The sequence below is a fragment of the Elgaria multicarinata genome, chromosome 11 (assembly GCF_023053635.1).
Source record: "Elgaria multicarinata webbii isolate HBS135686 ecotype San Diego chromosome 11, rElgMul1.1.pri, whole genome shotgun sequence".
NCBI classification, from domain to species: Eukaryota; Metazoa; Chordata; class Lepidosauria; order Squamata; family Anguidae; genus Elgaria; species Elgaria multicarinata.
The window spans coordinates 2,949,341-2,973,019 of NC_086181.1; the positions used below are offsets into that span (position 1 = coordinate 2,949,341).

The window sequence follows — 23,679 nt, forward strand, 5'->3', positions numbered from 1 at the left end:
CACTCTGAGGAAGGCGGGAGAGAAAATGTTTTAGGGGTCACAATCAAGATGTTTTGTGACCACAAAAGAAAATTATTCTTCCAGATTCTTTGGCTAATGAACTCTGGTTAGGGTTGCCTCCTTCAGGGCTTTAGTCTCTGTCTTCAGGAGAAAGAAGAGTAGTCTCAAGTTGAGGGAACAGAGCCAAGGATTATTCACTATGCACTGGGAGCTGTCTTCTTTCTCTACCAGATGCCAGTAGATTCACATACTTCCCCTGAGTTTCAGGAGCTGCAAGTTTGGGATCCAGCCCAAACTTTCTCACTGAATTAGGCTCCCCCATCCCCTAACTTCCCTAGCATAATTTGTTCGTGTACTGAAATCAGTCCGACTCAGAGAATTGTCTTGTTTTAAAACGTGTTCCCCCCCTTTTTGTTTTAAACTTGTGTTTATACTTGCTTAGCTGTAGTAAAAGCCACTTTTTAAAAACTGTTTGCCTTCAAAATCGGGGTATAAATGCTCTTTCTGATTCGGTTCACCTCTTTCTCCTCGCTTCTGTCTCACTTGCCCTGTGTCTCCAATGCAAAGCACAATAAGGGTGATAACACTCAACCACAAAAATTCACTTATTTTATTTATTTATTTATTGATTACATTTTTATACCGCCCAATAGCCGAAGCTCTCTGGGCGGTTCACAAAAATTAAAACCATAATAAAACAACCAACAGGTTAAAAGCACAAATACAAAATACAGTATGAAAAGCACAACCAGGATAAAAAACACACAGCAAAATTGATATAAAATTAAAACAGTAAAATTTAAATTTAAGTTAAAATTAAGTGTTAAAATACTGAGAGAATAAAAAGGTCTTTAGCTGGCGACGAAAGGAGTACAGTGTAGGCGCCAGGCGGACCTCTCTGGGGAGCTCATTCCACAGCCGGGGTGCCACAGCGGAGAAGGCCCTCCTCCTAGTAGCCACCTGCCTCACTTCCTTTGGCAGGGGCTCACGGAGAAGGGCCCCACTTAGAGATGTAAAATAGACACAATATATTAGAGATATAAGTGATATATACAACATATACATACAGTTTGAAGGAGGGCGGGTGGCAGCAGGAAAGCAGCTCTTCCCCCACCCCTGAAAGCTAACTGTGCAGCAGGAATAAATAAACGGATTAGGACTGTCATGAAAAAGAAAGAAAAAAGTGGTCGGAATGTCATTTTCCTTCTTCACAGTGCTTCAATGGGAAGCAGCGATGGGGATCTTCTTCTTTTCCCTGTTGATTTTCTATTTATTTATTTATTGCATTTATATACCGCTCCCATAGCCAGGGCTCTCTGGGGCCCTACTACTACTTTCTACTACTACTTTCTACTTTAGAGTTCCACCTGAACATTTCTCTCACAAGTAAGAGGAAACTACATTTCTCTTAGAGTTGCACCTGAACATTTCTCTCACAGGTAAGAGAAAACTACATTTCCCACAATCCCCGGGCCTGGCGGCCATGGCGGAACCCTTGCGCGTACAGCTCGGGTTTCCCCAACTCTATGGCTTCCTCAGCCAGTTGGGGAAAGGACCGTTTCCGACGCAAACCAGAAGTGAAGCGCCCGGCCTCCCTGGAGGCGGGATGGCGGCCCAGGCCGCGCTGCTGCTCCTGCTAGGGGCGGCGGCGGCAGTGGGTCCGGCCCCCGTGCAGGGTTCGCGGGGGGACCGGGAGCCCGTCTACCGAGACTGCCTGGCGCAATGCGAGAGGCGCAACTGCTCCGGGCCCGGGCTGCGGCACTTCCGCTCCCGCCAGCCGCTCTACATGAGCCTCGCAGGTACCGTCCGGCGCCCGCCTGAGCCAAGCGAGAGGGCCACGCCCAGCGTCGGGGGCGGGGGGGGGTCCTACGGCATGATGGGCCTCCGCGTAGCCACGTCCGGAAGCCACGGCGCCCCTCTCGGTGCCCTCCGTGGCCGCGCTGCCCGCCTGATGGCTCCGCCTGCTTGTTTCCAAGGCTCTTCCCCGCCTTCTCTTTGGCGGGCGTGGGTGGAGCGTTAGTAATGGAGACGAGGAGAGCGCACGAGCATGTGCAGAGTGCATTTCTCATGCCATTGGGGAACGGCTTTTGGAAGTAGTGTCAAAACGCACCTCTACCTCTTGAGGCTACAAAGCAGGGAGAGTGGATGCAACTGCTAGCGACTGCATCCGTATTGACCCCTCCGCTGCCTGTTTTAGCAAGTAGTATTTAGGTAAAAACAACAACAAACACAAAAAACAAAACCCAAGGGGGTGACGGAGCAGCTGGGCAGGACACAAAGCAGCTGTTCCGTCTCATACGAAGAGCCGATCTACACCAAGCAGGATATAACACTTTTAAAACGGTATGAAAACTGTATTTGTAATGTTTCCTGGGCCTGAACAGTTGTCATAACCATTATAAACCATTATAAGCAGTAGTGTAGATCCTGCCCTGGATCAGACCAAGGGTGCATCTAGTCCAGCCTTCCTCAACCGGGGGCGCTCCAGATGTGTTGGACTGCACTCTGTCCAACACATCTGGAGCGCCCCAGGTTGAGGAAGGCTGATCTAGTCCAACATTCTGTTCACACAGTGACCAGCTATCTGTTGACCAGGAACCCACAAGCAGGACACGAGTGCAATCCTTGCACCCATGTTCTCCAGCAGACCACTGGCTTGTAACCTGCTCTACTTTTAATATTTTAAAGTGTCTCTCCCAGAGAAGTCCCACCCACCAGTTGCCTCCTCCCATTGTTGTAAGCATTCCTGCAGGATTCCCCCCCCCCTCCCTGTTTTTCTTTATGCCTTTCAGATGCTTTGGTCAACAACTCCCATCAGCCACAGCCCCCTTAGCCAGTGATGAAGGAGTTGTAAACAAGAACATTTGGAGGGCCACAAGCAAAGTTTATGGGCTAGAGAGATTTTTTAAAACACCTACTGAGTGGCTTACTGTAGCATTCACTACTAGGTATGTGGTTCACCCTCTTGTTTGACCTCCAGGCTTATTTCAGGTTATAATCACTAAGTGGGAAGAAGTCGCAATTCTTTAATTACTAGGTTTCTTGTGTATAATATAAACTATAGGACCATTTACATGCAACTGAATCCAATGCGTGTTTACTCAGAAGCAAGCCTTCTGGATTCAGTTAAACAACCTTTCAAGTAAGTAGACTTAAATGTATTTAGGGTGCAAATCTATGCATGTTTAGACAGAAAAAGTGTCCTACAACTCCCAGCACCCTCCATCCAGTATGGGCTGGCTGGAGAATACTGTGAGTTTTAGGACTTCCGCCCCCACCCACCCTGTCTAAACAGGCATATGATTGTACCTGCAATATTTTAAAAAGCAAAACAACATCACCCTTAGGAGGCCCGTTCAGCTTTAGCCACAAGAGCTTGATGGAAGAAAATAAGACCAGAGAGTGATGAATAAGCTATAGTCCCTTAAAATAAAACATACTTGGAAAATCTGAATATCTTCCATTCTCTCCCTACTCCTTTAACATTATTTCAGTGAGTTCCATTGCTTTCACTATCCAAGTAAATCCTTTACCCTAAGTTTATCTGTTTTTCTCCATCTGTATTCTAGGGTGGACCTGCAGAGATGATTGTAAATATGAATGTATGTGGCTGACTGTGGATCTTTATGTCCAGGAAGGATACAAAGTGCCTCAATTTCATGGAAAGGTAATCCATCTTTGTGAAGTCAAGTTGTCTCACTGTTACAGATATACAACGTAGCCCTATACCAGGTCAGACTATTTGCCCATCGAGCCCAGTCTTCTGTTACTGGCAGTGGCTGTTCAGGGCCCTTCTGCAGAGGTCTTGCTTAGCCCTGTTGTGTGAGATTCTTTCAACTGGAAGTGCCCGGGATTGAACCTGGGACCTTGGAACCTGGATTGGGCCTTCAAAGCATGCTCTCCAGCATTGTGCTGTGGCGCCTACACGCTAATGAACAGGGGCATATTCCCGTGTTGATGGACTTGCAGAGAGAAGCAGAGCAAATAGCATTGCAGTGCCTCCGTCGCATGCTTCTGTGCCTTTTTATTGGTAGCCAGCCCTTTTGCTACCTCATCCACCCACCCACAGCGGCTATAGATGGGGTGTGGGGGAGAGAGTGATCCCATAAATTAGTTGAAAGCATTCCTAGGAAAACATCGTATGCTTGTTGTGTTCCTCTTCCCCAAAAGAACATTAGGCTACTAGGCCCAGAAGGGCCAAACTAGATATGACAGTTGTGTGAATGTAATTAATTCCCACATTCATAGTAGCCTCAGGACCAGGCAGTGAGGAATTTTAACTCTTTTCAGCCCCTGAAAAATCACTTCTCTGAATCTACTATTTGCATTTCAAGGCAAGGTGCTGTTGACAGCAGTGAAAGCTTTCGTCCCAATGTTGATTTGGGCTGCAGCAGGAGACAAAGGGTTAAACCTGAAAGACCGCATTCTCCCATATGAGCCTGCCCATGCTCTAAGATCTTCTGGGGAGGCCTTTCTGTCACTCCCACCAACATCCCAGGCACGCCTGATGGGTACGCAGGAGAGGGCCTTCTCCGTGGCTGCTCTAAGGCTCTGGAACTCTCTTCCCAGGGAGGCTAGGCTGGCTCCCTCTGTGCTACAGTTTCGGAGGCAGTCAGAAACATTTTTGTTTCACCAGGCTTTTGGAACTATACTGGACCTGTGTTAATGTATTGGATTCTCTCCCCCCCCCCCCCCACTTTTAACCTGTTACATTTAAAAAAAAGTTTTTAACATGTTTTTAATTTTATGGTAGGTTTAATTCTATTTTAACTTTTGTAATTTATATTTATATGTTTTAATTTTACATGTTTTAATCTTGTAAACTGCCTTGAGTCCCAGTACTGAGGAAAAGGCAGAATTATTATTATTATTATTATTATTATTATTATTATTATTTCTCCAACCCTTCCTGTCCCTCTACACCTGCTGCTTAATTCTTTAAAAAAATACTTTTGTGCAATTTCTAATTGTGTGAATGGATTCATATCTAGTTTAGCCCTTTGTCAAGGGGGAAAAAAGAAGGGGGAAACTCACCCTTTTTCTTTCACTCAGGCTTTTGAGACTGTTGGAAAACTACCCCACTCAATTTCTCCTAACTTGCCTCCCCCCCCCATCTACCCCATCAGGCATCCCATGTTGAGAATCGTGGCTTTAGTTCAGTGGTGGGCAACTTGTGGCCCTTCGGATGTTGTTGGATTGCACCTCAGCCCTCGCCACCATTGCCAATGGTGATGGATGCTGGAAGTTGCAGTCCAACAAAATCTGGGGGGCTACAAGTTGCTCACTCTTGTTCTCGCCCGAGATACCTTTAGCCATCCTGGGAACAGGTGCAAACATCCGAATTGCTGGTCGCTGACGTCCTTTTTCTTCTTGTTCCACCCTCCACCCGCTTCCCCCCGTAGTGGCCCTTTTCCCGTTTCCTGTTCTTTCAGGAGCCTGCTTCTGCCTTTGCTTCATTCCTTAACGGCCTTGCCAACTTAGTGATGCTGAACAGATACAAAGCCGTCGTTCCTCGCTCTTCTCCCATGTACCACACCTGCATCGCCTTTGCTTGGGTACGTCTCTTTTGAAAATTAGTTTCCCATCGTGACAGTCCTTTTCGGTTAGAGCAGCCTTCCCCAAGCTGGTGTCCACCAGATGCTTTGGAGTAAAACGTCTAGGATTCCTGACCATTGACCATGCGGGTTGGGGCTGATGGGAATTGAAATCCCAAACACCTGATGGCCACCCGTTGGGGAAGGCTGGGTTCAAGGAGGAGACAGTGGTGTACACCACAAAAAGGGGGTGAAGTTCTTATTGCTCAAGGTCTTGATGGGAGGGGAGGAAAGACACAGGGGCCGTGCCAGCAAGAGGACCAATTCCCTCCTCCTTGCTCCTGTCTGTTTCAAAGAGTGCAGAATGACGGAAGGGAGAAAAGAGGCAGGTCTCGTGCCCCTCTCAAGACTCAAGCCCCTACCTTCCAATGGGTTCCAGCGTTTGTTCTGCAGCTTAACTGATCTGAGCTCTTCGAAAGTGGTGTTTTCAGGATTTCTCTTTCTTCTCCTGATCCCTGGCTCCCCACCCTTTCAGGTTTCTTTAAATGCCTGGTTCTGGTCTACCGTTTTCCATACTCGAGAAACGAATCTAACCGAGGTGAGCAGTTATTATCTTGTAACATGAAAACGATGCAGAACCTGAATAGGGGTGTATTTATTAATTTATAAACCACTCCTTCATCCCAAAAGGATTTCAGGTTGGTGCACATAAAACGACCTAAAAATAGTACAGTCATCACCATCTAAAATCTAAACCCCATGGCAAAAATCTTTCAGTGATTTTGATTTTGTTTCTAATAAAAAATAAGTAGGTTTTTTAAAACCTCAAAATAAATACCACAGCATGCATGAGACTATCTTTCAAATAGGTAGAGCTAGAATCAAAAGTTCTCAAGCTCCTTGACCATTATTTTTGTTATTGATAGAGCACCATCAATGTGCATGGTATGTTACAACAATGATAGGTCTCTACCCCAAGAGGCTTACGGTCTAATATTTTATATGCGGGGGGAGAGAGAGGAATCAGGAGTAAACAGGGCGAGCCCTGCCTGGAATGCTCCAGCCATAAACAGGAACAACCATGTGTCAAAATGCTCCAAACAGGTTGCAAGTCACATCTAAGGAGAAAGGGTTCTGAGCTTCGTGTTATTTGAGAAAAGGCAGGAGTAAAAGGCAGGACGTGCTTAAAGCTAGCATAGAGCGGCGAGTGAGCCCTGGCTTAGATCTCTAATTAAAATTCTCTTCCCACAGAAAATGGACTATTTCTGTGCATCTGCAGTCATCCTTCACTCTGTATACTTGTGCTGCGTCAGGTGAGTCTCTCTCATCTCTGCCTTTTTGTGGGTTTTATGCTATGTTCCTGGGAGGGAGGATACAGAGCCAAGTGGGGGGATCTGAGGGGGTGCCCATTAGTGTAGTGACGGGTAGAGGGAGGTATGGCGTTGCGAGAAGGACTTGCCAGTTTAGGGGAACTTGGAGCAGACAGTTAATGGCTGTCCCGTGTTCCGGCCCTCCTTGCACCCGCAGGTTTGTTGGTTGCCCTGTCAGCCAGCCCTCGGGCCTCCGGATGCTGCTTTTAAATGCCAGATCGGTGCATAATAAGACCTCCCTCATCCACGACTTAATTGTGGATGAGGCAGCCGATCTGGCATGTATAACCGAGACCTGGGTGGGAGAGCAGGGAGGAGTCAGTCTCTCCCAGCTATGCCCACCGGGTTACTTGGTTCAGCATCAGGGTAGACCTGAGGGCCGGGGAGGGGGGGTTGCTGTGGTCTATAGGAATTCCATCTCCCTCTCCAGGCTCCCTGTCCATGCGACTACTGGTCTGGAGTGTTTGCACCTTGTGTTGGGCCAACGGGACAGATTAGGGATCCTGTTGGTGTACAGCCCACCCTGCTGCTCAACAGGCTCCCTGGCTGAGCTGACGGAGGTGGTCTCGGATGTGCTGTTGAGAGCCCCCAGACTGTTGGTTCTGGGGGATGTCAACATTCACGCCGAGGGCACCCTATCCGAGACGGCTCAGGATTTCATGGTCTCCATGACAACCATGGGACTGTCCCAGTATTCCATCGGACCGACGCATGTAGCAGGGCATACTCTAGACTTGGTTTTTGCAACTGGACAGGGAGATGGTGATCTGAAAGTGTGGGACTTCACATCAGTCCCCATGTCATGGTCAGATCATTGCTTGCTGAGGTTTAGACTTACAGCGGCTTTTTCCCTCTGCAAGGGTGGGGGACCCATTAAGATGGTCCGCTCCCGGAGACTAATGGATCCGATTGGTTTCCAAAGGGCTCTGGGGAGTTTTCCGGCTGATAGGGCTGGCTCTCCTGTCGAAACCCTGGTTGACCTGTGGAATGCAGAAATGACCCAGGCGGTTGACAGGATTGCTCCCGACGCCCTCTCCTGAGTAGAGCTCGTACGGCTCCGTGGTATACCCCAGAGCTGAGAGCGATGAAACAAAATAGGAGACGGCTAGAGGACAGATGGAGGCGAGCTCCAGATGGATGTAATCAACTCCTGGTAAGTGCATATAATACAACATATTCAAAGGCAGCAAAAAAACAGTATCTTGCGGCCACTATTACTTCATCAATCTGCCGCCCAGCAGAACTTTTCAGAGTTGTTCGGGGGCTATTAGATGCTGGCCCCAAGGACATTGTAGAACTCTCTGAGGACCGCTGTAATGAATTTGCCAGGCACTTCCAGGACAAAATCTCTGACATCCGTTGGGACTTAGACTCCAGTGTTATAGCAGCTGAATCTAGTGAGGTGTCCAGAGCGCAGGCTTGTCCTGTAATCTTGGATGAGTTTCAGTTGGTACAGCTCGAGGATGTGGACAAGGTGCTTGAACAGGTCCGTGCGACCACCTCTGTACTGGATCCCTGCCCCTCTTGGCTAATAAAAGCTAGCAGGGATGGAACAGCCGGCTGGGCCAAGGAGGTGATTAATGCCTCTCTACGAGAGGGAGTGGTCCCAGACCGTCTGAAAGAGGCTGTAGTGAGGCCACTCCTGAAGAAAACTTCCTTGGACCCGGAAAATCTTAGTAACTACAGGCCGGTAGCAAATGTTCCATTCCTGGGCAAGGTCCTTGAGCGGGTGGTGGCGGGCCAGCTCCAGACACTCTTGGATGAGACTGATTATCTGGATCCATTTCAGTCGGGCTTCAGGCCTGGTTTTGGCACGGAAACAGCCTTGGTCGCCCTGTATGATGACCTCTGTCGGGAGAAAGACAGGAGAGGGAGTGTGACTCTGTTGATTCTCCTCGACCTCTCAGCGGCTTTCGATACCATTGACCATGGTATCCTTCTGGGACGACTCGCTGAGCTGGGAGTGGGAGGTACTGCTCTGCAGTGGTTCTGCTCCTACTTAGCAGGACGGCTCCAGAAGGTGGTGCTTGGGGAACATTACTCGGCCCCGTGGACTCTCAAGTATGGGGTCCTGCAGGGGTCGGTTTTGTCCCCCATGTTGTTTAACATTTACATGAAGCCGCTGGGTGCGGTCATCCGGAGCTTTGGAGTGTGCTGCCATCAGTATGCTGACGACACGCAGCTCTATTTCTCCTTTTCATCTTCAGCAGGAGAGGCTGTGGATGCGTTGAACCGGTGCCTAGCTGCGACAATGGACTGGATGAGGGCTAATAAACTGAGACTCAATCCAGACAAGACTGAGATGCTGTTAGTAGGTGATTCCACTGACAGGATGGGGGGTGTTCTACCGGTTCTGGATGGGATTGCACTCACCCTGAAGGAGCAGGTTCGTAGCTTGGGGGTTCTTTTAGATCCATCATTGTCACTTGAGGCTCAGGTGACCTCAGTGGCACGGAGTGCCTTCTACAAACTCCGGTTGGTGGCCCAGCTACGACCCTATCTAGACAGGGATGACCTGGCTTCAGTTGTCCATGCTCTGGTAACCTCCAAGTTAGATTACTGCAATACGCTCTACGTAGGGCTGCCTTTGAAGACGGTTCGGAAGCTGCAGCTCGTGCAAAATGCAGCGGCCAGACTGATTTCGGGAACCAGAAGGTTCGACCATATAACACCTGCTCTGGTCCGCTTGCACTGGCTGCCTGTATGTTTCCGAGCCCAATTCAAGGTGCTGGTTTTGACCTATAAAGCCTTACACGGCTTGGGACCACAATACCTGACGGAACGCCTCTCCTGACGTGAATGTACCCGGTCACTATGTTCAACATCTAAGGTCCTCCTCCGGGTGCCTACTCCGAGAGAGGCTCGGAGTGTGGCAACGAGGGACAGGGCCTTTTCAGTGGTGGCCCCCAGACTGTGGAATGATCTCCCTGATGAGGCTCGCCTGGCGCCAACGCTGCTATCTTTCCGGCGCCAGGTTAAGACTTTCCTCTTTGCCCAGGCATATGGCGGCACATCCTAATTACCCACATGTTTAGTTTTTAATCGGTTTTTAATGCTTTATGTGTGTATGTTCTGTGTTTTAGAGTTTTAAATTTTGTATACTTGTTTTTACCTCAATTTTAGAATTTCTGTAAACCGTCCAGAGAGCCCTGGCTATGGGAGCGGTATAGAAGTGTAATAAATAAATAAATAAATAAATAGGCCAAAGAGCCCGTCTAAGTCCGGCATCCTGTTTCCCACAGTGGCCAACCAGATGCCCATGGGAAGCTGGCAAGCCCAGCATGAATGCAATAGCCCCCCCTCTCTCCTGTTCCCCAGCGACAGGGATACAATGCGTGCATTTGGACGACACTTTCGTCCACAGAGTGTGACTAGCCCACTCCGTGGATGACTATTTGTGTGTCGCACTTGCGCAACACGGGTGATGCTCCATGGAGTAGAGTATTAACATTCCGTGGGGTAGTCCCACCCACTCCTGCCCTCCTCACTGAATGGTGGGGCTGGTTCTTGCTTACCTTATTGGGGTGCTGCCATTCTGTGGGAGCGGCGGAAGGGGGAGGAGAGACGCAGCATGCCGAGATACGCTGTGGCCATTGCTGGAGTGACGGCAGAGGCGGCGCATTGATTCCACCTCCTGTCAGGAGTTGTGATGCCTCTGCCGCTGCTTCTTTCTCCGGCAACGGCCATGGTGCGTCATTTCTCAGTGGCTGTTGCTGGAGAAAGAAGTGGTGGCGGAGGCATCTCCTCTCCTCACAGGAGGTGGAATCCATGCACCGTTGCTCTGGTGGGCGCACTGCCTCCCCTGTCATTGGAAGCGATGCGGCTGCTGGTTCTCACTGCGGTGGCTGTGCGGGGACAGGCGACAGGGATGCCGCTCAGTGCTGACATGTGCTTTGCCGGTGGACGGATCTGGTGCCCTGACATGTGAGGCCGTTCGGAAGCTCCTTGTTTCTATGGCGGCCACATGCGGAGAAACACACACCGCCTCCGCTGCAGAAGCAAGAGGCTGGATGTAGGATATAGTCCAAAACATCTCTAGGGCACCAGTTTGGCTCCCTGTGATATAACATTTTAAATAAGTAAGTCAAATTGAGCTGCTGTGGCTTAATTGCATCGTCTGTATAAGCAGAAATGGTGGCCTTCAACAAGGGCGTGGGCAGCAGGTACAGGTCTGACCTCCCTCCGTGTCCTGTCCCAGATTAGCACTTGTCTCACACTCACGAAAGGGATACTGGCCTTCCTGAAATACTACTTCTGCGTGTCCAGACAAATATTTTGGAATGCTTTCATCTTGGCTCTTGCCAGAAGGCGCTGCTTTTCTCATGGCCAGGCTGCTCCCCCTGCCCTGGTCATGGCCTGGTCTCTCATTTCCCTTCATGCTAGCATTTATTTATTTATTACATTTTTATACCACCCAATAGCCGAAGCTCTCTGGGCGGTTCACAAAACCCTCAAGGCTAGCAGGAATCCTTCAGAAGGGAAGCAAGGAGAACAGGGACCAGAGTGCAGTCACCGTAGCTGCCATCCGCAAAAGAACAGCCTGACAATTCCTCGGTGCACACGCTTCCTTCCTCAGCTTGAAGATGTGCAAAGCAACAGGTCCTCTCCTCCGGAGATACAGCTTCTCTGTTTTCAGATTGCAGGTGGCTGCAGATGGAGGGCTCCCAAGTGTTACCAATCAGAAGACATTGCACGGCTGTTCCGTCTTTTTTTCATTAACGGGTTCTTTGTATGGACGGGGGGGCGGGGGGGGGGGGTGGAATCTGCCCAGCCTATTTTCTGGCCAGCGGGACTAGCCTTCTCAGCTGAGGGCAAACAGGCCCAGTTTGATCCACACAATATATCCTCCAGCCCTTGGGAGTTTCTTTAGCACCATCTGCTTTTTCTTGCAGGACCCTGGGCCTGAAACGTCGAGCCTTTGCCACTGCGTTTGGGGGTTTCCTGTTCCTCTTCCTGGCCTGCCATGTCTCGTATCTGACACTCGTGCGCTTTGACTACGGTTACAACATGACTGCCAATGTGGCGATTGGTGAGGCCCAAGGGGATGGCATGCGTTGCTTTTCCAGACAAAGATTGGCGTGAACGGTTGGACTGATGGCAGCAGGGCTGACTGCTGCTGCATTCCGCCCAAATGCCTCAGCACATTTTAGTTGGAAAGCTACATACATAAAAGGTTGAATATGTGCCTGCCTTATTCTTTTATTGTATGCCTATAATCGTTTCCACTAAAAAATGTCCCTGCCTCTGTAGCACACTGGGGTATAAGCTAATGCTGGTACCTCCAGCACCATGTCTGCTGCTGCTAGATTCCCTTCAAACTGAAATTCTGCCAGAGGAAGCAATGCCAATCTTTTTAGAGCTGGATGAGGACTGATGTGGTCATACCCAAAATCGTGGTAGAGCTGGTCTTCCCCAACTCACAGTCCCTGTTGTCCATTTTGGGGGCTTGTAGGGCAGAACAAGGCTCTTGGAAGGCAGCCTGGAGGGCAGGAGCAGCGGGCCCAAAGGTCCTCCCCTGGGAGAGACAGCCTCGCACCGGGCCTCTCTGATCCAGAAGGGCCACGTGGCCTGTTGCTTGCATGGGCCAGTGGTGCGCCCCCTTCTCCCTTCGGTGTCCGAGGGGCTTCAGGGTCCTGAGTCTGTGTGGTCCAAGTCTCTTACTAGCCTGTATTCCAGCCTTGGCCTCTGCAGTTTCGGGTTCAAGCCAGAGAATGCCTGACTCATGTCTCAATTCGGGCTTGGAGGCAGAGCCACACTGGGCTACTTTATGAATCCTTCTAGTTGATTGGAGAATATTCCTGGGCACTCATGACATTCTTTGGAATTTGTTGCTGAGGAGGAAGCCGTTGGGTCCAGGGCTCTGAAGGACCCAAGGCCCTGCCTCCCTGCAGCTGCTAGGTAATAACACAGATACTAACATGAAGTCTTGTCCCCCTTGCTCATTTTGTTCCTCCCTCCCTCCCTCCCTCCCTCCCTCCCTCTGCTGTACCTTCTAGGCCTCCTCAACCTCTTCTGGTGGCTGGGTTGGTGCATGAGGAACCAGCAGCGCTTGCCCTACGTCTGGAAGTGTGTGGCGGTTGTGCTCCTTCTGCAAGGCTTGGCTCTGCTGGAGCTCCTGGACTTCCCGCCCTTGTTTTGGGTCTTTGATGCCCACGCCATCTGGCACATCAGCACCATCCCTGTCAATGTCCTTTTCTACAGGTCAGCCGGGGCTGCTTGCCTTGCGTCTTTGTATCCTCACTTGTGTACCTTCTGCCACTGGGATCACTGCCCCAAGGTGTTGCAACAGCCCACTGCCGTATTTCTCATGTGGGCCTCTCACAGCCCACCTGTGGCTCTTTGAGGCGCTCTGTGTCACCTGCAGAACTGGGGGGGGGGGCGCCCACTTTTCCCCACTACCCAGTTGATCAGAGCACTGTTGCCCTGCTGTTTTTAGCAGGGAGAGAACCTTTAGCTTCACTGGTGAGAGCCGGTGTGGTGTAGTGGCTAAAGTGTTGGACTGGAAGTTCTACTCCCCACTTGGCCACTGGGTGACTTTGGGCCAGTCACAGAGTCTCCACCCAACCTCCCTCACAGGGTTGTTGTTAGGAGGATAAAATGGAGAGGAGGAGGATTATGTACACTGCCTTGAGTTCCTTGGAGGAAAAAAGGCGGGATATAAATGCAACAGCTTCCTTGTCTTCCCAGTGATCCTGGTGCCGATTGCTGTTTCCTCGCTGCTAACAGGAGTGAGGAAACAGCGCTTAGAACCTGCCCCATCCTCTCATCCCCAGATCTCAGCAGGCAGGGAGGGGAGGTTGGAAGTTCCCCCTCCTTGTGTGTGTCCTTGCATGGACTCAGCCCTTGGTGCCAAAATGGGTGACTGGATTCATGAAAGATACAGTTCTAGCAATCACTGATAACTGTGGCCTTAGCTAGACCTAAGGTTTATCCCGAGATCGTCCCGGGGTCATCCCTGTGCATCTAAATGACACACGGGATCCCGGGAGCAGGCAGGGACGACCCTGGGATAAACCTTAGGTCTACCTAAGGCCTAAGATACAGTTCTACCAGTCACTCATAACTGGAATAACTAGGAATGGAAGCAGTATGTCCACAGGCAGCAGACGATCTACAGCAGCGGCGGGGAGCTCTGGCCCTCCAGTTGTTGCTGGAGTACAATTCCATCATCCTGACCATTGGCCATGCTGGCTGAGGCTGGTGGGAGTTGGAATCCAGCATCATCTGGAGGGCCAGAGGTTCCCCACTCCTGATCTGGTTTGTAGCCAGTCCCATCTTAAACTGTAACCTGTCTCATGCATGCAGCCTTTTGGCCAGAGCATAAGGAGTTGCCCGTGTGGTTCTTGCAGCGGCTATTTCTGGAGGGTTGTTTTTCTAAGTTTCATGCGTACCCTGTGACTGTGCACATGTGAAGCATGTTGGAGCATGGTTGGTGGGACTAGTATGCATAAGCTGGAGCATGGCTAGAGGTGGAGACATTGGCAGCTTTGGGGGAGATCAGTGCAGGTTCTGCTTCAAAGACCAATGGATACATGTTAGTGACCAGCTAGCCCTGTACATCACTCGCCAGTCACGCCAATAACTTTCTTATTCCACTTCTCCTTGCAGTTTCCTTGTTGACGACAGCCTCTATCTTTTGAAGGCCAACTCTGATGTTCTTAAAATAGACTAAAGCTCTTGGTGGAACATAGCTTGGGAAAGAGCACTGACCTCGACAGAAGACACCCACCGATTATTTCCGGCATTCAAGGAGTGCACCGCTTTAAGCCTACTTCGTCCTGAGAACCAGTGACAATTTGCACTTTTTGTTTCTGGTCCTTTATACTTCTAAAGCATCCATGCCTGGATTCTGTTGCCATAGTGTAATAAACTGACTGCCTTTTTTCCTGGATGCATCAGGATATACTTCTCATTTCCCCTGGAACTTGTTTTGGGTTCCTCATTTTGCGTTTCCAACTCTTTTCATGCTTCTCTGGGGAAAACAACAGTTTTGCTTGTTCTGCTCCACTCCTTGGTCTTTTTCTTTTCTGTCCGAAGCGGCGCTATGGGGTTAGATCTGCTGGGCTTTACTAAAGGGATGTCAAAAGACGGTGGTAGCAGCTTTGGCAACCCGGAATATTTAGGAGCCTTGTTTGTGCAAAGACACACTGTGACCAACTGGAAGCATCAGCTGTCTCAGGAAAGCAGTGTCGTTATGCTGCTTTATCGACAGATTACTTTTGTTCTTTTTTGCCAAGCTATTTGGAACTTAGTACTGCCCTATGAACTACTTCCTCACCTGCAATGAGAAAAAGAGAAGATGGATTCTTTGTTGCAGTGACTTCTAGAACAGAGCAAAAACACGGTGCTGATGTTCCCCATGCTGGAAGATGCACCCTCTGCCCTCGAAGTTTTCTATACATGCATAACCCCATATCCTTCATAATGAATTATTCCTTGTTGGCATGGACACTCTGCACATGCTCAGACACAATCAGTTCATTATTTACTATTACTATCACATGTGCTCCAGAACTAAGCACTGGCATTCAAAACCAGGTTTGAGGGCGACAAGCTATGTCTCAGCTTCCACCTGGATGCGGGAGATCTTTTTTCTTAACAACAACAAAAGCAATTGGGATGAATCTGAAAGTTAAATCACAAAGGTTATTCCCACTAAGCTGTGGAAGCTAACTGAGGATTTTCAAACTGAAATGCAAGCCGGATCAAGAGAGGAAATGAATAACTTTTCTCCTTCCCTTCTACACATCTGCACTCTGGTTTTGAAATAGCAATATAGACACTGTAAATTGGAGTGGGGTGTGTGTGTGTGTCTGATACAACTCGCTGTATCCAACCCAAGTTCCATCCAGTCCAGCCCTCTGCATCAGCTGCCTCGGGGAAGCTCACGAGCACAGGCCTGGCGGGGGGGTCCGTCCCCTGCTGTTTGGCCCTGGCAGCCTTGAGGGTTGCTGTCTCAGGTTCCATTTCGGCTTCTGCAGCTAAGAGCCACTGCTGCACCAATCAACCTCTGTGAATTCAGAAGTAGGCCATTTGTGAAGCCTTGACATTTCTTCTTTACTTTTGGCGTTCACCTATTTTTCTATTCTTTGAGAGGGCTTGCAATTAAGGAAAATTGCCCTTCGACCCGTGGCTGAAAATGATAAGTTACCTGGATATTTCTGGCAAGGAATGTTTCTTGCACCTTACCGTAGATAGATGGTTCAAATCCCTGTGGCTCATACTATTTACGCATCTCTGTGGCTTTGAAACGACATCAGTCTGGGCACCGCTCATTAGAGCTGCAGGGTGTAAAGTCAGCAAGAACCCATCAGCATTTTCTGTCTCCAGGAAAAACTGCAAGAAAAACAGAGAAAGCAGGAGGAGGCCAAAAGTGCCTTTTATGCGAAGAGTGCCAAACGGTTCCGAAGTTATTCAAGCCAAGAAAAGTACAAAAGTTAAAAGGACAAGGCACCATGGATTGCTGATGTAGGCGCTGTAGCTCCAGTCAGCCACCAGGTGGCAATAGATGCCAATTCACCAGAGGTCTGGAAGCTGCATTTTGTGTGACTTCATCCAAGCAATAGACTTTGGTTTTCTCACTTTAATGCAGTGATGTTCAAACTGGGAACTGTGGGTCTTTTAGGAGATGGTCAGAGGTTACACAGCGAGAAGATCAGCAATGACAGCCAAGCCTCCCTGAAAGGCCAGGTGTGCCCTTGCTCCGCATCACCTGGGTGGGCGTTCTTGACTGTGCCCCAGAATCCTTTGCGATGTATTGAGGTTCTTTGGCAGCTGGGTCAATGTGGAAAGGATTTAATGGAGGTAGGAACTTGCCAACAACACCATTTTAGTAGGTTACATTTATGCAATTATGAATTTTCGCTTTAGATCTTGAAATAGAAAAAGGACTAGGAGGAGCTAGGGGCCACTTTTCCCCATGACCCCCCCTACTTTTGCACAGATCCAATGCTTTGAAAAGCAATGAAAAGAAGCCACTTGTAGCCAATGCACTGCGATAGACGAGATGGGGATAGGTTACTTGGTCCCTGGAGTGGTTGGGGGTTGGGGGTGTCTTTACATTAAGGAGAAAACTCCCACCCATACCAGGCTTTTTACCTCAGGTCTTTCCACATTCACTATGGGCTCCTTTAGATGGTGACCTATAGCAACCACATGATTTGTAATTGGAAACTTCCTCTCTAGGCAATGCTCCATAAAGTTCAATGAAACAGCACCAACTAGGGGCTGCATTATAGCACAATGCTGACTTTATGCACAGGATATCTTGAAAGAATTTTAAATAGTGCATTATCTCTGATCCTTTTAAAAGCAAGATTACTGGGAGAAGGCATGGGAGATGTCCTAGAGGTTGACGGTGTCATGTAAAAGACCTGCAAACTGCCATGAGTGGCTATTCATAAGCATGCAATAAATTGCCAGTGTGGAGAAGCTCTGGATGAGGAGGGCTGCAGTGGCAGCAGGAGGTGGCTGCCCTGGTGTTCTGGCAGCATGGACCGCTCTCCTTGCCTTCTTCAGTGCCTGTTGCCTGTCTTCTGTTTGTCACAGCATGCCTAGTTAGAAGCATGGGGGGGGGGGGAGTGACCAGGTAGGAAAATTTTGAAACATGGGAAGAGATTTTTTTTTTTTAGGAATGCAGAAAAAAGGGAAAAGCCACAAGCCAGCAAAATGAGAACAGGCTCACGTGGCCTTCCCTAAGGCAGGTTTCCTGTGCCAGGTCAGCTGGAGTCCATGGGCATCCTCGGGTGGGGCGGGGCCTGGCCAAGCCAGCCAAGCTCCTTTGCCATCACTGCCCCTCCCCCACCCATAGTACCACTTTTGCTCTCCCAGCTACCACTCGAAGTGCACGGTGGGAAAGTGGTTTGTGCTGAGAAGGAATGCAGGGAAATGTACTGTAGAAGAGGGAGACGCAGCAAGATTGTCCAGTCTAAGACACTGCTTCTCTCCCCTCCTTCCCCAACAGACTTTGGGGTGGCCTCAACAGCAATGGTGGGATGATTTTTCGCATTTCCCCAACGCCCTTTCCAGGATCATTCTGCGTACCACACTGTGGGGAAAAGGCGCTATGTTCAGTCTTTGATTACAATATTGCAAAGGCAGCTTGCGTATACGTATGTTCTGCTCAGATTACATCTGTTTCAGGCCTGACCAACTGGTGACCCACCAAGCCAAATGCAGCATACCAGCCACATGTTGAGGCCTGGCAAGTGCCCTACAAATCCCTTATTTTTGCTGACACAGGTAGGCAGCAAAAGTAGGTTTAATTGACTCCCTGGTGGCCATTATATCTGGTTGCTTGATGGGTTACATTGTACAGGTTTGAAGCATTTGGGACGGGACAGGACGGGGGGCATTGCTGTGTTTGTGCCAGTGCCAGTGTGCCAGTGTTTGTGCCAGTGTTTCGATTTCAGAATCAACTCTTTTAAAACTCAGTCTCAGCTGATGTGTGTGCAATTGCAATAAAAAGAATGGTAATTAAATTTTAGCTCTGTACTCCTGACTGCCTGATTTAGCAGTTTGCAATTGTCAGGAAAATCCCTCCACCATAATAATATCCCTTTAATCTCCCCTTGTCTTTGAAACCCATTAGTTCAAGGGCAGCAGCTGAAATCCTAGGGTTCCAGGGAGGGGAAAAAGCTTGCAGACCAACAGTGCCAATGACTGACAGTGGCAAGCAGTCCGTCCTAGATGCACACGCTCCAATCCAGCAAAAGCAGCCCGTGTGCAGAAGACAGTTTGGCTCTACCGGCTGTACAAAAACTTGTGCTGGGGATGAATGACCGCCTCAACCAATGAGGTAATGCATGCTTAACTGACTAAGGATAGCTGCGGACACAATGGGTGTGCACTCTTATGTTGCCCAAGGTTCCTTGAATCAGGAGGGCCTTGGAAAGAAACAGTACTGCCAGTGGTGAAGAAGCAGCAGAACACAAAACAATAAAGGGAGCAGCATAGTTCTTTCTGAGGGGCTAAATCCCTGCCTGGCCTGTACCACCTCAGAAGACTCCTAAGTACAAGACATTTCCTGCAAGCAGAAGCCCTCGCTGCCAGGAAGAGAGCAAGGCTAGAATAGGGTGACCCTATGGAAAGGAGGACTGGGCTCCTGTGTCTTTAACAGTCGTAGAGAAAAGGGAGTTTCAGCAGGTGTCCTTTGTATGCATGCAGCACCTGGTGAAATTCCCTCTTCATCACAATACTTAAAGCTGCAGGAGCCCTGCCCTCTTTTGTATCTGGTCAAGAGGGCAGGACTCTTGCAGCTTTAACTGTTATGATGAAGACATCATTTCACCAGGTGCTACATGCATTTAAATGACACCTGCTGAAATTCCCTTTTCTATACAATTTTAAAGATACAGGAGCCCTGTCCTCCTTTTCATATGGTCACCCTAGGCTAGAAGAACCCTCCTCCTTGGGATCTCTGGTTTTTCTTACGGGAGGGAAAGTTTTCTTTTTTTGGTATGGAGGAACTTTCAGGGCTTCTTTAGATTAAGGGGAAATTGTGTTTCCTTACCAGGACTTTGCTTCCTGCTTCTCTTGCATAATCATAATGGGGTGGGGGTGCTGTTGCATGGCTGGAGAGGAGGGACACATGGCCTGTAATGGAAAACTTTTCCTCCTCTTGCTGCTCATAGCCCTGAATGGGTCAGTGTCCTCTAGCTGGTGATTTCTAGTGCTTCTTCCCCCATACATGGTAGGAATTCCCGAGATATTTCAGCAGAATCAGAATATCACATTTATTTTATTTTTTCAAATGGAATTACTGGGGGAAGGCACGGGAGCCGTGCAGGAGGTTGCCAACATCATCAGAAGGACCTGCAAACTTCCATGCGTGTCCTGTCATGAGCATGCATTATTTCACTAATGTGACGAAGCCCTTCAGCCATGTCAGCCCCCAACTACACTCTGACGTGGCACAAACGAGACATGAATATTTGTTCTTTAGGGACTGCAACACTAGATTATGACCTGCGTGTCTGAATAGACTGTTGTCGATCACACACCAGTGGCAGAGAATTTCCATGTCATCGCAAACAAAATGCTCTAATAGAACCAGTTCAGACATTCAACTACATTTCATTGAAGGTTCAGTAATCAAGAGGTGGCTGTAGAATCCATATAAAATGAATTCAAACTCTAGCTACGTGTGTCCTCCTCAGCAAGGTCAATGGGGAGTTTTGTCTTTGACTTCTGCCTTGATCTCACAAACAGCCGGGGTAGTAAACCTGTGTCTGGGCTGTATCAGACTGCAGCTGGGGTGGGGTGGAGGCTCATGCAGCTGAATGCTTCTCCATCACACAGCCCAAAACTAGGTGTGTCAAGGAGAAGATTAAGCTAGTAGGCCCTTGTCCCTGACAAGCTAGTTCTATGTGCAGGGATTTTTTGTTATTACTATTTTATGCCCGCATTTCATCACGCGGGCATTTCTTACCCCTAGACTCACATGCATGGCCCATCAGTACACAGCTTTAGAACCTCAGTGAGAACTAGTTCCTGCACAGTTGCAGGGAGAACCACGCCCTCCTTCACTAAACACAACCCGTCCCCTGGCATTTGGGATGGATACAAAGGGTGGGGAGGTGGCTACTTGGAATATTTGAGCCCCCGTTTCTCAGTAGTTCTCAGAAATCAAGCACCGTGTAAGCAAGACTAGGATGCTTGTTTGCATTTGCCCACAAGGAGGACCATCTTCATCAGAGTCAGGGCATCCCCAAATTCTTTCATTATTTTTTAGAGAGATGAAGTCATCCTCTCTCTGGTGGCAGATATGACCATCGGAGGACAAGGCTCATGCAGCAGGCACTGTTTGCAGAAGCGACACTTCAAATTAGGGCTGTGTACAGACCCCCCGATCCGCTCCGCACCCGGTCCGCAAATTCCGGATCGGGCTCGCTCCGCCCCGCGTCAATCCGCCTATGGTCTGCTCCACTCCGCTGCAGAGCTCCGGCTCTGAATCGGAGCTCCGCAGTGGCGGGGGTGGCGCCAGGTAAGGCCCTCCTCCCCGCTCACCTGTGTCCGTCGCGGTCTGGTGGCTGCTTCAGCTGAGCCCGAGGACTCAAACAGAAGACCAAGCCGCGCGGTTTGAGTCCTCGGGCTCAGTTGAAGCCGCTTCCGGAACGCTACAGATTCAGGTATGACCCTTCCCCCCTGCCCCCTTACCTGGCTCCGCCACCATCGCCGCACAGACTGCGGTGGCAGCAGGTAAGGCCCCTTCCCTCCACCCCCCTTACCTGCGTCCCTCGTGTTCCGGCAGCGGCTTCACCTGAGGCTGAGGACTCAAACAGGAAGACCAGGCCGTTGCTCTCAGCTCTCATCCACAGCACACTGGACCACACAGCAGCACCAGCATCGTGTCAGAAAACCTCCCTCGTTGGTGGTTCTCTCATGCAGTGTCTTTCATGCTGAGCTCAGGAGAACCCTTGGTGTCCTCGAAAGTGTATCAGGTAAATCAATCTGAAGATCAACAAGTGCAGCCTGCAACTAATGTTACTGCGTGGAGCGCTCCTGTTCACTGTTTGCTCACCCAGGCCCTTTCCCAGCACTCTCTATTCCCGGCAGAGGCTGATTGCGCCAATGTCAGTGGGACAATGAATCTGCTGTGGGTTTCAGTCAGAACTCTCTCCAAGGTGCGCCTTGGACAGCTCCTTTAGAGTTCTGACTGAGACGCAGAGCGGATTTACTGCCCCCCTGACATCGAAGCCACCAGCCTCCACTGTTGATTCCTCCCCTGTCTGGTTTTCTATCTTCTCCCCTCCACCAGTCATTCAGCATTCTGTAGCCTCTGAGCATGGTCAGTCCTCACTCGGCTCTTTTGGGTCTCCTTAGGTGTTTTTTTTTTGTATTTCTGCACACCTTTGGGTTCCCCTAAACCTGCTGATACCCTCTGTGTGTGTTTGTGTGTCTGTGTCTCTCCGTGTGTGTTTTGACTATATAAACAGTGGCACTCACACCTGAACACTGGAAACGGAGGGAATAACAATGGCATAAAAACTTACATGAAAGTCTGCTTATCTTCCATTTTTGATTTTCCCCTGCAATGAGCAAGCAATGCAGGGGAGAATTAGGTTCCATCTAGGTGGCATTCTCAGTTCATATGGGGTTTGTCGATGCCTGAGAGGCCTGGCCAGTGCCCCACATGGAGTGTGTACCCCCTAGACCAGACCCCCACAATTGTCTGTGATGTGTTACGGTATGTTGGCAGAGGAGGTGGTTCATGTTGTAGCAATGTGGGTGTGCACACACGGGAATCACTTACAGCCATAGAAAAAGGGACCGAATGCAAAGCCTGCTGCACAGGTGGGGGGGGGGCAATGAGTTCTGAAGATCTCTTAATCAAGGGGGAAGGTTTCACGTTGCTTAGTAAGAAGGTGCTTGATGCAAAATTTCGTACCACAGCTTCTCTTTGTATTTAGGAGCAGCATGGGACACAAGAGCATCACAACTGTGTTGTATCATTTGCAAATCACTTGTGAACAAAATCATGAGTTTTAGCAACTGAGACACACAATACAGGTGGGGAGTATAACAAAGCTACTGAATGTCTCTGCCTTTGGGTGGGTTAGAATTGTCTCTGCACATTATGATAGTAAATTCAGCATTCCAATAGACTCAGAGGGAATCTACACGTCGTTGTGAGGGCGCTTACATGCACCCCCACAATGACTGTGTAGACCGAGAAAGAAGAGGCGGAGGAGGCTGGGGAACCGGCCGCATCCTTGCGGCCGCCTCCTCCCTGCCGGCCTCCTGCTGCCGGGCTAAGAGCCACCCAGGTCGGAGAGCTCGGCGGAAGCCAAGCTCTCCGATCTGGGTGGCTCTTAGCCCGGCAGCAGGAGGCTGGCGGCAAGGACACGGCTGGTTCCCCAGCTGCTGCTGCCGCCGCCGCCTCCTCTGCCTCTTCCTCCGTCTCTTCTTTCTCGGTCTACACAGTCATTGTGGGGGCGCATGTAAGCGCCCTCACAACGACGTGTAGATTCCCTCCCAGTGTTATTTTTTCTAACGCCAAAACAATGTAGATGGGCTCTAGTCCTTCTGGCTGCAGAGAGAAATTTGAAAGTATATGGGCAACACCTGAATAATTTACAGAAGCCAGAGGGGACTTGATCAGGACTTCAACACACATGAAATTGTCTTGTCTTCAATTAGACTATTGGTCCATCTAGCCTAAAGGCAGACAGCCTGTGACCATTTGGCCTAATTCCAAAAGCTCTTGGCAATTCATGAGGTCAGACTTCTGGGAAGAGGAACCTGTCTCTCCCCTGGTGGCCTGTTGAGTGGGTAGAAGGGTGGGGGAGAAAGAAAGAAAGCGGTGGGAAAAAGGGACAGAGAAAATGGGATGGCCCCACCCACTTTTGGCTCTGCTCACTGCCAGCACGCAGGCCCTAAACACCATTGGGGGGCTGAGCACTCAACCACAAAGATTCAATCGTGAAAGATAAGACAGACGCAATCTATTACAAATGTGGGTGATATATACAGAATTCTTACATATACAGCTTGTAAAAAGTATACAAAACACTTTCTCTTTGCTGATACACCGCCTTAACCCCTCCAACAAAGGGGTTGAGAGCATTATGTGGCTGAACTAAACAGGAAAACTACAAGGTGACAATGTTGGAGGGCTCCACCCCAGACATACAGCCACGGCTCCTTCTATGAATAAGCGTCCAACTGATGAAGACGCTTCGAAACGAGAATTGTACCGGACACCTGTTTTATTTAGACGCCTAGAACTTTTTAGGCATCTAGATATGATAATGCTTATTTAGACGCCCTGATTA

General features: G+C 49.4%; 1 protein-coding gene across 3 annotated transcripts; it reads left to right on the forward strand.

The window, feature by feature from the left end:
- Nucleotides 1-1,600: 1,600 nt before the first annotated feature.
- PGAP3 (post-GPI attachment to proteins phospholipase 3) lies at nucleotides 1,601-14,794 on the forward strand. Of its 3 annotated transcripts, none has more exons than XM_063137296.1 (8): nucleotides 1,601-1,799; nucleotides 3,570-3,667; nucleotides 5,403-5,555; nucleotides 6,070-6,132; nucleotides 6,786-6,847; nucleotides 11,797-11,933; nucleotides 12,901-13,105; nucleotides 14,513-14,794. In XM_063137296.1, exons 1-8 carry the CDS (start codon nucleotides 1,607-1,609, stop codon nucleotides 14,574-14,576), a joined length of 975 nt encoding a protein of 324 aa, XP_062993366.1. In that variant the 5' UTR covers nucleotides 1,601-1,606; the 3' UTR covers nucleotides 14,577-14,794. The 3 variants fall into 3 exon arrangements, with proteins under 3 accessions (XP_062993366.1, XP_062993367.1, XP_062993368.1); XM_063137297.1 differs by having other exon boundaries at nucleotides 5,433-5,555; XM_063137298.1 differs by lacking the exon at nucleotides 5,403-5,555.
- The last annotated feature ends 8,885 nt before the right edge of the window (nucleotides 14,795-23,679 follow it).